Source organism: Anabrus simplex, chromosome 7 (genome assembly GCF_040414725.1).
Source record: "Anabrus simplex isolate iqAnaSimp1 chromosome 7, ASM4041472v1, whole genome shotgun sequence".
Lineage (NCBI taxonomy): Eukaryota > Metazoa > Arthropoda > Insecta > Orthoptera > Tettigoniidae > Anabrus > Anabrus simplex.
In genome coordinates, this window is record NC_090271.1 from 342,293,588 (window position 1) to 342,309,228 (window position 15,641).

Consider the following 15,641-nt stretch of genomic DNA (forward strand, 5'->3'; position numbering starts at 1 on the left):
TTTGGAGCGTACCTGTAAACCATGTGTTCGTAATAATGGCGACTAGTTCTCGTATTATGTTTGAAATTGATGACGATTTGGTACAATATATTGATTAATTGAGTGATGATTCTGATTATATCGAGTCAGGCGACGATTCAGATGATACTGAGAGTAATAATAATGCCAGTAACGTATCAAACAATGACAATCGTGGTTATGTTATCCGACTTACTCGTGTGACAGTGATGCATGAAATTTTCGATAAAGACGGTAATGTTAGTGATGGGAATAATGATGGAATTGACGGAGACAGTAATGACGATGATGACCAGATTCCCGATTTCCGTAAAATTCAGTCTGATCACGACGAGCTATTTTAGCCCCCTCCTGCATTCCTTGAGACTCCCGGCCCTAAACGTGCAGCTCCTCCTGATGCTAGACCAAGTCAGTATTTTAATCCATTTCTACAAGAACTATTATCCTTAAAACACTGATAGTTTACAAATTTGTAAACAATGCATCCATGTGCACAGGAATACCAAATTTAGGTGAATACGATCAAAATACTAGGATGTACTGAAATCCAAATTTGAATTTTAAAATTTTTCAAAAGTTGCATGAACAAATTTAATTTTTTTGCTCGGAAGTATGAATTATTTTCGTGATGTTAATATAATGAGTGACGAGAGGGATCACTTAGCTACAAGAAAATATAAACTACAATGAGATATCTTGAAAAGCGAGGATAGAATATGCTTTTATCTTCGGTGCTGCATAATAGGCATTTTCTCTCTGGCATTCTTAGCAACCACGGCATTAAGGGAGCCGGCACTCAGAGGGTTAAATAACACAATTCACACAATCGCACTGTTACAGCATACAAAACACTCAGAATAAACAACTTTACAGACACGTCCACTGCGAAAGTATATGGGGCACAGAATCAGCAGTCGAAGGGCCTGGCGATGTGTTGTCATGGCCATTACTGCGCCATCTCTGATGGGATAGTTGTACTATATAGCTCACACCAATTTGACTGCAAGAGAAGAATAAGAATGTGTAGGGGTGGGAACAGATTATTCAAGGACGAGCTACCCACAAAACGAGTCTATATGCCGCAGAGTGAGAGGGAAGGAGGAACTTCCACTTCATTTGTTGCTTCTGAAACTCTGATATTCTTTGGTCTTCAGAGTTAATGTCGACTCCTGACTGTAGTAACTTATGCCCAGTTAAGATCTTTGGTGAGAAAATGTCACCGTTTCATTAATTGCTGTGGTTAAACATTAATTAGTTGTAGCCTAACATGTTATATTAAATAAATTTATTATAATATTTAGCCTACTATTATTGCCTTATCTCCTGTTGTTCTCACTACTAGATCAATTTGATTTAATACCGACATTTATACAAGTACCTCCTTCATGTAATATATTTTGTTTATGAGAAAAACCTTGTCCAGTACGTAAAAATAATACTGGAAAATGAAAGAAACTACCAAATCATTGATGGGTTGAAACATGTCGCGTATGGTCATAGTTTACTTTCACGCAATAGGTCTACAAAGTGTGCAATTAAACGTGCGTTGAGTGGTCTTTTTCCCGCACCTGCTCTCAGGCTTCATTTTGCTCCACGCAACACAGCAAATTCCTTATTTCACCTCCAACCTCGCGGCTCCGCAGAGGTTTGTGCCGACAGTTGGCAATCACCAGCGCTTTTGAACGATTGACTTGGCGCGACAATCACTTGGGGAGATTAGAAAAATATTTATTACACAGAATTGTAATATTCGAGTTAAAAAAATTAATTCGGAAATCACTTCACGCTCCCTGATAAAGCCCCCCCCCCCCCCAGGATTGGGAACCCCTGACACAGAGAGAGTATCATTTTAAAAGTCTTCAATTATTTCCATATCTATACAATTTGCACTGAACAACTCAAAGAATTCTGCGAGTTTGTTGAAATAACTATGAACAGCTTTTGTGTCACAGCAAAACAAAGTGGTTAAGTTTGTTTCCTGCAGTAGAAAGAATGCTAACACTGTTTGCAGCTCTAAAGTCATACTTTCCTTCTCAGCCTTCAAATTCTGTTCCTGCTATAATTAAGTCTTTTTTTGAAAACAAGTTTTCTGAGCTTTGCCTGTGGTTTGTTCATTCCACTATGCACATTTTTCACAACAAAATGTCATACATTGAAAAATAAACGCTCTCTATAGCAGAAGTTTGTGATATATTAGGTTCAACTCTGGCCACACTTGATAGGATGGAAAATCAATTCATACCTCTTAAAGTCAAAAAGTCTCTGAAATCCCTCACTGAAAGTGGCTTCGAAAGAGAACGCATTGCATTTGTAGAACATGTTGGTTTTTATGAAACGTGCATTCAGTACCTGTTAAAGTGGTGTAATCCTAGGATGGAAGAATTTGAGCGTTTCCAGTGGATGAAGCTTCATAGTACGAAAGACATTCAGTTTGAAGATGTTCTTCCTTGTCTCGAGTATTTGCAATCTAAAGGTGTGGAGATAGACGATTCTAAACTTTTTGACCAATTTTGCAATGTTCAGAATTACAATTGATAAACATACAACATTAGATAAGCAGTAGTGTGAGTTTTTAAAATATAGCTCTGAGATTGAAACATTCAGTGAGCTGCTTAAAATTTGTCAGTTTTATTTTGCTATTCCAGGTTGCAATGCAACCGCTGAAAAGAGTGTTTTTCCTGATTAATACACAGTGGTCAGAAGAAAGAAACCGCTTGCTGACCGAGTCGCTTAAGGGTATTATAATAGTGAAGTACAACTTTCAAAACATGTCATGTGGAGAGTTTTACAATTATTTATTACAAGAAAATAATTCATCTTTGCTGTCGAATGTGGGTGCAGTCGATAAGTATTAGCATAAAATAGCTACAACTTCAGCATCTTCATCAACATAACAGTTATAAGGTATGTAATACTAAATTTTGTATGTAAATACCTATTAAAATTCCATTTGTCCTCTATTTTTATGAAAAGTCCTCCTTTTATTAAGAGTCTGTCCTCCATTTGAAAATTTAGAGTTGGTCACCCTAAATATCTCTGACACCAACATTAAATTAGAAATGATTTAGAATAATCAAAATAAAGATGTCCGCTTATACTGAAGGTGGATTGTTTTAGCGAACACCTCTTGCAATGAACAGTTTTCCACAGAACCAATGGTGTCTGCAGAAAAGAGGCTTGACAGTACCAACCCCCACCTTCTAAATTCAAATCTTCTAATTAATTGAAATTTTAGTTACTGCAGAGCTGAATTAGGTTGATAAAAAGCTTTGATTTTAATACAGTGTTAAATCATTTTAGATCATTTGATTGTGATGAAACTGACCCATAAAGTTGTTTAATCAACATACTACCCCCACCTGCTAGGAGCCGATTCCTTCAGCCTGGGAAGCAAGAGGTTTGTCAAAAGGAAGTGACCCAAATGATTCACTCCAAAGTGGATTTCAAAACCATCATCAGTCTTCTTTTTTTCTTCCATTGGAATGTACATTCCAGCATTATTGATCAAGACATGGATTTTAGGAAAATCCTTCATCACTTCTTCGCAGAATTTTCTCACAGATTTAAGTGAAGCTAAATCAAGATGCATTGGGATCTGAAAATAATTGTAATTATTAACTACTGTCCAACAGGTAATAATATAAAATCCAAGAAAAATGCATAACAATTTAAAGACTACATAATTGTTAGTCAAAGAGTGATCTATTCTATGTCTAAAGGGTGAGTCAGAAATATGGCTACACGTTTAAAGTAGATGTAGTGTGTTGCTGTTCTTTACAGAGGGAAGTGATGAATGGTACTTAAAACTTTGCATGTTCATTTCTGGTAAGTATCACATGCCTTAGCTTACATCGTTAACCAAGATGGTGTAGAGTAGGCAGAAGCCTGTTACAATTGCAGTGTGGGCGATTGTATATCAGAATATTTGCGAGGCCGCGAGACATGATTTCAAATGTAGCCATTGCTACTATTGACTAAGAAAGTGGTAAAAATGACAGCTGACAACAGGAAGTATTCAGAAAGGAAAACCTTCATGAAAGCCTCACAGTAGCACTGCTGCAGTAACATCGGCAAGGATCGCGAATGCATTCGACAGTAAACCAAAGAAATGGACCTGCCAAAGTGCACGTAAGCTTGTTATCAGTCAGTGCTCTGCTCCTAACTGATTTGTGGCCATGAACTGTTATTATCCACAGACAGGCTGAAAACAGTTCTGTGTTATTACAGTGGCCATGTATCAACAAGCAATGACCAATTTTTCAGAACGTTGCCGATTATGTTTGGATGTGAATGGCACGAAGTTTGAGGCAATAAAATGACACTTATTGGTGGTGGTGTTTATTGTTCTTTAATTTGAAGAATGTCTCATTTTCCTTAGCCGCAATACCGTCAGTGACAGATACGGTCAAATGAGTTGCCATATTTCTAACTCGCTCTGTATTATGCCATTTAATGAATAAAATAATGAATATTCAATCAGAATTCTGAACTTGAGAAAAGAGCCAATAAATATTAATGGCCTTTCTTGATCATTCCTAGAAACACAAGGCAGAAAATTGACTATTAAACATCTGAAATTATTAAGAAGCTGGATAACTTGAGACTCAAACTACAATAGTGTGAAAAATTTATCAATTAATGACAAGCAAAAATAGTCATTTTCCTTATTAAAATAACACTTACGGAGAATTATATGCATGCTTGTGCATTTTCAGATTAATCTTAATTTTTTAAGTCAAGAATATCATTCATTCTATGAGGGTTATATTGGACTGGTCCATAAGTTAGTAGCAATTGTTTATGGGTTGGCAACTATGCAATACCAATGGTTCTATGTCACTTAGTTTGTTGTTTCATGTTGGTGAAAACAGTGTATTTAAATTCTGCAGCAGAAATGAGATGAAGTGTCAAGTTTCAGTTACATTCTGCTCTTTGAGTTTAACCAAGGATCAAATGAAACAACAGGGGTGAAAACAATTTCTGCTGTGTATGGAGCTAATGTTCTGCTGAAAGGACAGAATGGAGACGGATTTCTCATTTAAAAAAAGAACCTTAGCTGATGATCCGACTCGACGACCGTCGCACTTTGACGAAGTGAAACCCCGTCAAACTAGAGATGAGCAATAAGTGGTCTCAAGCTCGGCTGGGCTCGCACGTGTGTCTGCCGGCTAAGCTAGGCTTGCATCCTGCGACAGCACTACAGAGCAAGGCTGGGCTTGTACGTGTGTCTGCGGGCTAAGCTAGGCTTGCATCATGTGACAGCCCTACAGAGCGAGGCTGGGCTTGTGTGTGTGTCTGCCAGCTAAGCTAGGCTTGCATTGTGTGGCAGCACTGCAGAGCGAGGCTGGGCTCATATGTGTGTCTGCCGACTAAGCAAGGCTTGAATCATGTGACAGGACTACAGAGCGAGGCTGGACTTGTACGTGTGTCTGCGGGCTAAGCTAGGCTTGCATCCTGCGACAGCACTACAGAGCAAGGCTGGGCTTGTACGTGTGTCTGCTGGCTAAGCTAGGCTTGCATCCTGCGACAGCACTACAGAGCAAGGCTGGGCTTGTATGTGTGTCTGCTGGCTAAGCTAGGCTTGCATCCTGTGACAGCACTACAGAGCAAGGCTGGGCTTGTACGTGTGTCTGCTGGCTAAGCTAGGCTTGCATCCTGCGACAGCACTACAGAGCAAGGCTGGGCTTGTACGTGTGTCTGCCAGCTAAGCTAGGCTTGCATCCTGCGACAGCACTACAGAGCGAGGCTGGACTTGTACGTGTGTCTGGGGGCTAAGCTAGGCTTGCATCATGCGACAGCACTACAGAGCGAGGCTGGGCTTGTACGTGTATCTGCCAGCTAAGCTAGGCTTGCATCATGTGACAGCCCTACAGAGCGAGGCTGGGCTTGTACCTGTATCTGCCAGCTAAGCTAGGCTTGCTTCGTGTGACAGCACTACAGAGCGAGGCTGGGCTCGTATGTGTGTCTGCCGACTAAGCAAGGCTTGAATCATGCGACAGGACTACAGAGCGAGGCTGGACTTGTACGTGTGTCTGGGGGCTAAGCTAGGCTTGCATCCTGCGACAGCACTACAGAGCAAGGCTGGGCTTGTATGTGTGTCTGCTGGCTAAGCTAGGCTTGCATCCTGCGACAGCACTACAGAGCAAGGCTGGGCTTGTATGTGTGTCTGCTGGCTAAGCTAGGCTTGCATCCTGCGACAGCACTACAGAGCAAGGCTGGGCTTGTATGTGTGTCTGCTGGCTAAGCTAGGTTTGCATCCTGCGACAGCACTACAGAGCGAGGCTGGGCTTGTACCTGTATCTGCCAGCTAAGCTAGGCTTGCACCATGCGATAGCACTACAGTGTGAGGGTGAAAGAGACATTTGGTATTGTTTTGTAAATAATGTAGTTGTAATACTCAAGACAGACTACCACTGTAATTTCAGGATAGCATTCTAGCTGTTCATCAGTGTCCAGGTGCAATTCCCGGCACTAGATGATGGAACCAAACGAGCATGTTTTGTACAGCAGACTGCTGTCTCCTTCTAAATCATCCGTGGCTTCTATGAGAGGTTCTAGGAGGTAAAGTAAGTCAGTCACAAATTCTTAATTGACTGCTTCTGGTTTATTTCTCACTTTTTGTATTTTCTCTTTTTTGCCTGCAGCTGCAGCTGATAGGACCCCAATCATTTTACCGTACAGGTTATGTTCAGATTTTAGCATGATAAGCTTAGTATTCCTTATTGTTTCTACATCTGATACAGAGTATGCTCAACAAAACTAAACCTGTATGATTGAAATAGGCCACAGATTGTGCATTTCCTTAATTATGTATTCTACATCCTGCGCCTGAGAATGAAGAAAATCATCCTAGAATGTATGCCACGAAAGTATATTTAAACAATGCCCTACACAAGGTATTCACAAAAAGCCTCCGTGAACTGATAAGGTCCTCCTAATATTCGCACCATGATCTGTTACAAACATCACCCCTTGTAAATCTAGCAGTTGAATGCATAACACAGCACATTGGGTGGTAAATTCTTTCATGATGTTTTCACCAGACTTTGGAGTATTGGGGAAGAGGGAAGTTAAAATAACTTTTTATTTATTACCCACTCATTAATGTAGTGAAATGTAAGGAAAATAAAATGATCTTTTTTTGTAACCATCCGTCCACATCTCTATAGTTTCAGCACAAGAATAACACTGCATTGTGTGATGAACGTCCAGTTTTATAGAGTGACGAATACCATCGCCTACTTCATGGCTTTGTCAGGGAACAGTTGTCCGGTGTCTGTTACTTGTAGCTTATGAATCCTGCATCCAGCCAGATTTCAACTAGAGCACCCGTGCAGCTCCTTTGCCCTTATCAACGGTTTTATGAACATTTAATAGAAATGCATTGGGATATGCCATAGTTCGTAATAAGAATTCATCCATTCTGACATCATCTGCCGTCTGTCTGGTAAAAATCTATCCACATATTCTCTTTTTTATCCTGCAGTTCTTGATGTAAAGTTTGGTATTGTGTCAGAGAAGGCAATGGTGTTTTTAATCACAGTTCTTCTATATAGAACGGTTGTCTTGTGAACTCATAGGTTAGTCCGGAAGGAGCGCTTTTTGCCAGACGGAGAACTTTTTCAAGATACATGACCTTCACTCTTTCCAGTGTAGCTAGGTTATACTTTGATAGGTGAACCCAGATGTCTAAGGCGTATGTCACGATGAGGTCTGTTTTTATGTATACTTTTTTTCTCTTAGCAGCATGTAAGATATTAGGAACGCTCTGCCATCTGTTGAATATATTTGGAAGCTGGGAAAGGTTAAAGAATCAGCGATGTATCTGGCAGGGAATAGTATTCTTGTGAGACAGCTAGTAATGAAACATGGCTGCATGCAATCACATTACTATGGGTGAAATCATATACGAGAATATTCATGAAAGTGGTAGTCGCAGTTCGCCTACAATTATTGGAGTGTTACTCAAAAGTGACCTAACAATGTCTCAGCAGGCAATTCTGGAGAGAACAAAACCGGTCAAATAGAATGGACGGACGGATTTGCCAAAGCTGTAAACTCTTTTAATATATAGATCTGTGTGTTGATATTAAATCATAACAACAACAATGATCCTTATAAATCTGCCTTCTCTTGGTTTACTTGTAAGTTCTCTTCATTTGGTGAATTCCATATTCTGTGTTGCATTCCAATCGCTTCATTCCTTTTTAAATAGCATATCTGATTAAATCAAAGTTTTGCTTTTCTTGCTATGCGTGTTTGCTTTTTGACAGCTTGGAATTATTTCGAGTGTTGCCAGTAATAATAACTGTCGTCGGCTGTCATTCGATCCGAGTACATATAACTTCTTCCTGCATGAAGTGAGCAGTTCAACTCAGTTTATGAATATGTTTGCGATGACTAAACAGACCAATCCTGGCATAAAACATATGCCCAAACAAATCACACTGAACGGATGCAGGAGGGCAGGGTTGTAATTGACAAAGTTTTCTTGCTTGTCACTTGGCGTTCTCTTTCAAACAAGTTGACAGTGGTGGATGTAGTGTTCCACCACGGTCAACAGTCCACAGCACATTCTCCCCATGCCTGTATATTTATACCAGTTGTCTTCATGATGTGTTTCAGCTGGTCCTTAAAACGCTTAAGAGGGGCTCCATGAGGCCTACTGCCGGAGCAAAGTTCACCATACAGAAGTTGGCGGGGAAGCCTGGTATCAGCCATGCGGTGAACATGGGCTAACCATCTCAGCTGATGAGCAATGATTGTTGCCTCAATGCTATTTAGCTGCGCTTTGTCAAGAACTGCCATGTTGGTCACATAGTCCTCCCACTTAATATTTAAGATGAATATAATTTTATCAATCAATCAATCAATACTGATCTGCATTTGGTGGAAGCGCTCAAGTTTTTTGATATCACGGCAATACAGCGTCGAAGTTTCACAGCCAGACAGCAGCGTGGAAATGACAACAGCTTTGTACACCACGAGTTTGGAATGCAGTTTTAGGTCGTTATTCATGAAGACTCTGTGCATTAACCGTCCGAATGCTGCATGAGCAGCCCCAATTCTTTTATCAACGTCTTGTTCACAGGTACACTGTTTAGACAAGATCCTGCCAAGATATGAAAAGTGATCAAAATGTTCCAGTGTTGTGTCTAAGATGGAGATACTGAACTCGGGAAGAGTTAATCCTGGGGCAGGTTGTGCAAGTACCTTCGCTTTTTTGCATTAATGGCTAGACCAAAGTGACCACATGCGGTTTAAAGTAGTTGACTAACTGTTGTAGTTCTGCACGTGTTAGAGCAGGAGATGCAGTGTCATCGGCATACTGCAGTTCTGTCACCCGGGTAACCAGAGTACGTCTTTGTGAGCGAAGTCTTGCCAGATTGAAAAGGCTTCCATCAAAACGAAATTTAATCTCCATGCCTAAGTTGTTTGCAGATGATTCATGCAGCAAGGCAGCCATTACAGTGCAATGAGTGTAGGAGCAAGCACACAGCCTTGTTTCAATCCACAAGTGATTGGGAACGAATCTTATACTGAGTTACCATGAAGAACCTGTCCAGACATGCCATCACGAAGAGCTTGAACCAATTCCACATAACGTTCAGGACATCCAAAATGTCTCAATACTTTCCACATAGCAGATCTTGGTACTGAATTAAAGGCTTTTTCAAAATCATAGAAAACCAAATACAGAGGCTGCTATTGCTCTCTGGATTTTTCCTGGAGTTGTCTAGCACAGAAGATCATGTGTGTTGTGCCTCTGGAGGTTCAGAAACCACACTGACACTCGGGCAAAATCCTCTCTGAGATAACTCGAAGCCGGTTTAATAGAATGGAGGCACGATTTAGAAGCGCAGAGAAATGTTCCTTCCAGCGCTCTAAAATGTCTCAATTATCAGTTAAAATGGAGTTGTCAGCACTCTTCAATGACCCAGATGAAGATCGTATTGGACCATATATCTCCTTTATGCCAGCAAAGAAGTTCTGCAGGTCACGGGCATCAGATAGTCTTTGCAGTTCTTCAGCTTTTTGTTGCCACCAGTTATTCTTGATTTCCCTAATTTGTGCCTGACATCTTCCTTTATGTTCAAAGAAATGTGATTTCTTCACATTGGAAGACTGATCTTGAAGATAGGATAGTGGGTTTCCTGTTTGGCACAGATCAGACACACAATTTGCTCATTATTTTCATCAAACCAGTCTTGTCCTTTTTTCCTCGCAAAACCAATTGTTTCTTCAGCTGACTCAGTGATGACCTTCTGAAGCGTGGCCCATTCCTGATTTGTACTATCACTGCTGTCTGGATGACTAGCCAGTTTGTTTGAGATTGCATTTCTGTAATCTGTAGCAATGGATTCAATTTGAAGTTTAGAAGTATCGAATTTCTTTGTGGGCAAGTTGTGGATAGATCTTTTCAGTTTGCGCCAGATGAGATTCTCAAGCGGCAAAAAAGGAACTTATGATCTGTCCAGCAGTCATCGACATTTCTTGCAGTCCTTGTAACAAAGAAATCTTTTTATCACATTGCCTGGTGGTGATATAGTCAAGGATGTGCAGTGCTTTGAGTGAGGATGCATCCAAGTGGTCTTGTAGCGATTAGGCAGGTGGAACTGAGTATTAGTAATGAAGAGTTCATGTTCAGCACATAAACCGAAGAGCAGTAGACCACTGGCATTACACTTGCCAAGCCCATGTTTTCCCCTCACACTGCCCCATAATTGGTGATCTTTACCAACTCTGGCGTTGAAATCACCAAGTAGTAAGAGTTTGTCTCTTGGTGGTACTTTGGTGATGGTAGTGCTCAGCAGGTTGTAGAATTGGTCTTTAGCTTCTACATCAGCATCCAAGGTGGGAGCATATGTGGAAACGAAGGTCAAAGATTTAGCTCTAAAGAGTGGCATTCGGAGAGTCATAATTCTTTCGCTGACAGCAGTTGGAGTTAGCTGATAATCATTCACCAATGTGGTGTTCACAGCAGATCAAACACCCTTCAAGAAGATTGTGTAACCTGAGCTGAACTCTGCAAGACTTCGCTGGACAGTCTGGTTTCACTTACGGCAGCAATATCAATGTTCCTTTGCCCAAGCTCATGGGAGACATGTGCTGTTCTTCTCTCAGGTCTGTGATTGTCTTTCAACTCAAGCAGGGTTCGAACATTCCAGGTTCCTATAATCAAAGTTTTGGTAATCTTAGTTTTTGGACTGCATAAGGGTCGACCTGCTGAGCGTGGCCTCCCAGCCGGCTGAGAGTGTGACTATCGATGTTTAACCCACATTATCTAGGGCCTTCCTCATTCAGCGTGGACAGCAGTGATACTAAATAGGTCTGCCCAAACACAGATGCAGGACTGAATTCCTGAGTAGTCACGGGGTCTCAGAAAGACGACCATCACACATCTGCTGCCAACCTGCAGGTCCGAACTAGAGGCTTTCAGTTTCAACCCAAAAACCTGCCTCCTCCATCCTTATCCCATCGCCGTTCGACTTGAGTTGAAGGGCGTGACAGCGGGAATAAGAGCCACAAGCAGGATTTTGTTTAAGGTGGATCACAGGTTGCAAGGAAGTGACCACACACTATGATCTCAGAACTATACCCTGCAGCACAAATGAAATGTGACGTGCAGGTTCTAGTATTTAAAATTTAAAACTTTATCTTTGGTCCATATTGAAAGGAGATTAACATACAAAAGAGGAAAGCGTAATTGATCCCATCGTTTTTGAATGCAAAGTATGTTGTTAATACAGTCACAACATTTTTATTTAGAACCGGTTTCCATGTCTTTGGACATCACGACTGCAACGGACTCTGCAGACTCAAAATACCAATCGGTTGCGCCTTCACATCCAGTCCATCTGGCATGACCTCATCCGCCTCCATGGCCGTAATAATAATAATAATAATAATAACAACAACAACAATAATAATGTCACTGCATTGTCCTACATAGGAGACTTGCAGTGGTGTCTCAAAGTGCGCCAATGTCTTGGAAAGGTGTGGCAATTCAACTGGTGAGCCCACTGATACAATGGGGCGAAATGCTGTTAATTTCACGATTGAGAAAACCTAAAGACTTAAAGATCTTGAATGTGTTTGAAGACTTGTAATAGTTTAGTATAATGCATTGTTTAATACGCTTTATAAAATTAATTTTGATGTTAAAGTTGAGCAGTGCCACATATAAAGTTCAACAGATACTGCAATACTCTATAAGATACTGGAACCCAGAAAAGAAATATCACTAATGAGCTCACTGTAAGAAAACTAGACAAAAAATTCTTTGAAAAATCTGGGAAGCAAACTGTATAGGAAGTGGAAGTCGATCTGGCTTTGACCAACATTTCTTTTTTTTTCTTTACGTCGCACCGACACAGATAGGTCTTATGGCAACGATGGGACAGGGAAGGGCTAGGAGTGAGAAGGAAGCGGCCGTGGCCTTAATTAAGGTACAGCCCCAGCATTTGCCTGGTGTGAAAATGGGAAACCACGGAAAACCATCTTCAGGGCTGCCGACAGTGGGGTTCGAACCTACTATCTCCCGAATACTGGATACTGGTCGCACTTAAGCGACTGCAGCTATCGAGCTCGGTGACCAACATTTCAAAGTACATAAAGAGATGCACAGATCCCGATTTCTATAAGAACAGCAAAAACATGGTTCAATTCTGAATGCTATAGTCTGCGCAGTGATACAACACAACACTTAACTAGATTGCACACGTACAAGAAGGCAATATAAACAGCTACTATTTGAAAACCAGACACAGACCAAGTGAGACTGCAGGCACAGGAAGCACAAGAGACCCTTTTATAGCTACGAGAAAGAAAGGATCGAATGTCATGCCAGAAATATCTACGGAGGCATGGAGGGAACATTTATCCTCGCTTTTAAACAAGGAAAGCATCACAGGCAACCAACTCCAAACGTAGCATGGCTTAATAACTAAGGAGGAAGTAAAGTCAGCCAACCTTGGCACAAAGAACAAAGCAGCTGCAGGCTGACAGAATATACAGTGAACACCTCAAGGAGGCCACTGAATATTTAGTTGAATTGTGGTCATTGATGCTAAACAAATATTACACAACCGACAACCTTCCGACTGTATGGAGAAATTTACAAATGAAAATTTTATACAAAAGGTACGGGGAGAAAAGTGATCCAAACTCATATCACATTGGAGAACACTAAGGTTTACTTGAACAATTTAACCAATAGGCTAATTGCACAAGCGCAGAATACAGTACCTCATATGACCACAAAAAAGGAAGAACTAAAATCATTCCTGGCAGAAAATGTAGAAACCTGGCCAGTAAGGTGCGAAGATTCGTTCAAACTGGTTGTGCCGTTCGGCAAACTGGACCTTCTACACTCACCAGAGCTATGGCCGAAAAGAGTACAATAAGGAGTTTTCGCTCCAAAGACAAAACAGTGAGCATGTACGACTTGCACGGAAACAGACCACAGCGAACTGACTAGAGGAAAAGGTAATAACACCGAGATATATCAGTGCTCCAATTAATTGAAGGAACAAGAATCCACCTGATCGATACTTTCACTTTTATTTAGCCTTAGGCTATTTCAATAGACATTAGATTGAAATAGCCTAAGGCTAAATAAAAGTGAAAGTATCGATCAGGTGGATTCTTGTTCCTTCAATTAATTGGATCTTATAGTCGATACGGATATGAAGTGGATAGTATGTAACATATATCAGTGCTATTATTAGATAAAAGTCAAAAACAGACCAAAATAAACCGAACGGTTAAAATAATATAATAGATGAAAAGGTGTCAATCTAAAGGCAAATAACCACCTCAGAATGGATTAAGGCCAACTTCGATCTTGTAGAAACAAAGAAGCAAGACCTGACCTTTAAATTACTGCCATGGAATGTACAAGGTTTGATAAATGCATTAAGTCTTTTTCAAGCCTCATGTAGGATGAGTCATGAACTCACACTGATATAATACATATGGATTTAATAATAGTAGTTAGACTGTACAAACCACCCCAAACTCCCACTGAAGAAGTACGGCAATAATGAAACAGCTGGACCGTAACAACAGGGGACTTCAATTGTAGAATAGACCTCCCCAGCCTAAGAGAGGACAGTGAAAGAAGAGGGTTTCAAACAAACAAACAAACAAACAAACAAACAAACAAACAAACAAACAAACAAACAGAAGTAGTACAATTGATCTAATACAGTGCCTGACAAAGAAAGTTAAGCACCCAGGAGTGGTTGAAAGTGAATGAAACTACATATGCTGAAAGACCATGTGCCTTTATTGAACTGATTACAATGTGGGGTGAAAGAGACAAGGCCATTGGCAGTTACAGGTGGAATGTTCGTGCCACGTCAATAGTATCGCCTCCCTCCAGCCGCAATGCATGCCCTTATGCGGTTCGGAATGGTGTGAAACAGCCTTTGGATCCTCTCCTGAGGCAAGTTCGTCCACAGTTGTTGGAGTTGTCCCTCCAGATCCCACTGGTTGGTATTGGGACGAAGTCCCCTTCCAATGTCATCCCACACGTGTTCAATGATGGAGAGGTCCGGGGACCTCAAGATGCTCTAGGCAGTCCATAGGCACATGTGCTGTGTGTGGACGTGCATTATCTTGTTGGAACACTGTCCCAGGGTAGGACGTGCGGACGCAGAATGTCTGTGACGTATCGCTGTGCCGACTAAGTCTGCCCAAGCAGTAATAGAGGTGACCTAAACGCATGACCTATGGCTCCCCAAACCATGATGCCAGGGATTACGCCTGTGTCTCTTTCCCCAATATTGGAAGGATCTGCCCTCTGCCTTCGACGCCGCCAAACCCGCACGATGGTAATTGGAGGTTATGGAGAAGCGGGACACATCACAGAACACGATGCGATGCCACTTGTCCTCCACCCATGCCTCCCGGACAAGCCACCGCTCCAAACACAGGCGTTGGTATTCTGGTGTCAATGGCGACCGACGCATGGGGCGGGAGGACCCCAATCCGGCGGATGGGAGTCGTCAAGACAGTGCCCGGGAAATCACAGGATACTGTAGAGTCTCTAGTACATGTTCGCGGATGGCGGGCGCCGATGTTATGGGATCGTGTAATGCCTGGCGTACCATACGACGGTCCTCCTTCAGGGTGGTGTTTCTTCGTCGACCTGAATCTGCACGATGTCAATGGGTGCCCTCATGTACCCATTGAGTCCATCATCTGAATGGCCCTTATTGTCTAGCAATTACACGATATGACCAACCAGCCTCATGCAGCCTCTGTCAAATGCTGTCAATTGGTGGATAGGCTAACGAGTGCTTTGTACTGTACGTAGTTCTCACTGTACATCACTCACAGCAGTTGATTGGTAACAACAGGTCAGTGCCAGTGGGCGTTCTACACATTACAGATCTTTGTAAATGTAATCATTTATTCACACATTAATGGTATGCATGTATACTGAAATGGGATAATACTGGACCACTCCTTCTGGGTGCTTAACTTGTTTTGTCAGGCAGTGTATTCTACAGAGGGCAGCAAATCAAAATTGAAAAATGCGTACAGTGATCTCCCCAGAAATTTTCGTCAGTTGGGTGGCAGGAATGAGTAGCTGGACGGGGAATTCTACTTAAAAA

The 15,641-nt window shown here is 41.5% G+C and overlaps 1 protein-coding gene across 1 annotated transcript in view; it reads right to left on the minus strand.

Annotated features, from left to right (window-relative positions):
* LOC136877637 (retinol dehydrogenase 12) overlaps window positions 1-15,641 on the minus strand; it is a 129,879-nt gene that overhangs the window by 69,970 nt on the left and 44,268 nt on the right. Inside the window, exon 2 of the mRNA XM_067151830.2 lies at window positions 3,378-3,613. Coding sequence (XP_067007931.2) covers window positions 3,378-3,613 — 236 coding nt within the window. The remainder of the gene's footprint in view (window positions 1-3,377; window positions 3,614-15,641) is intronic.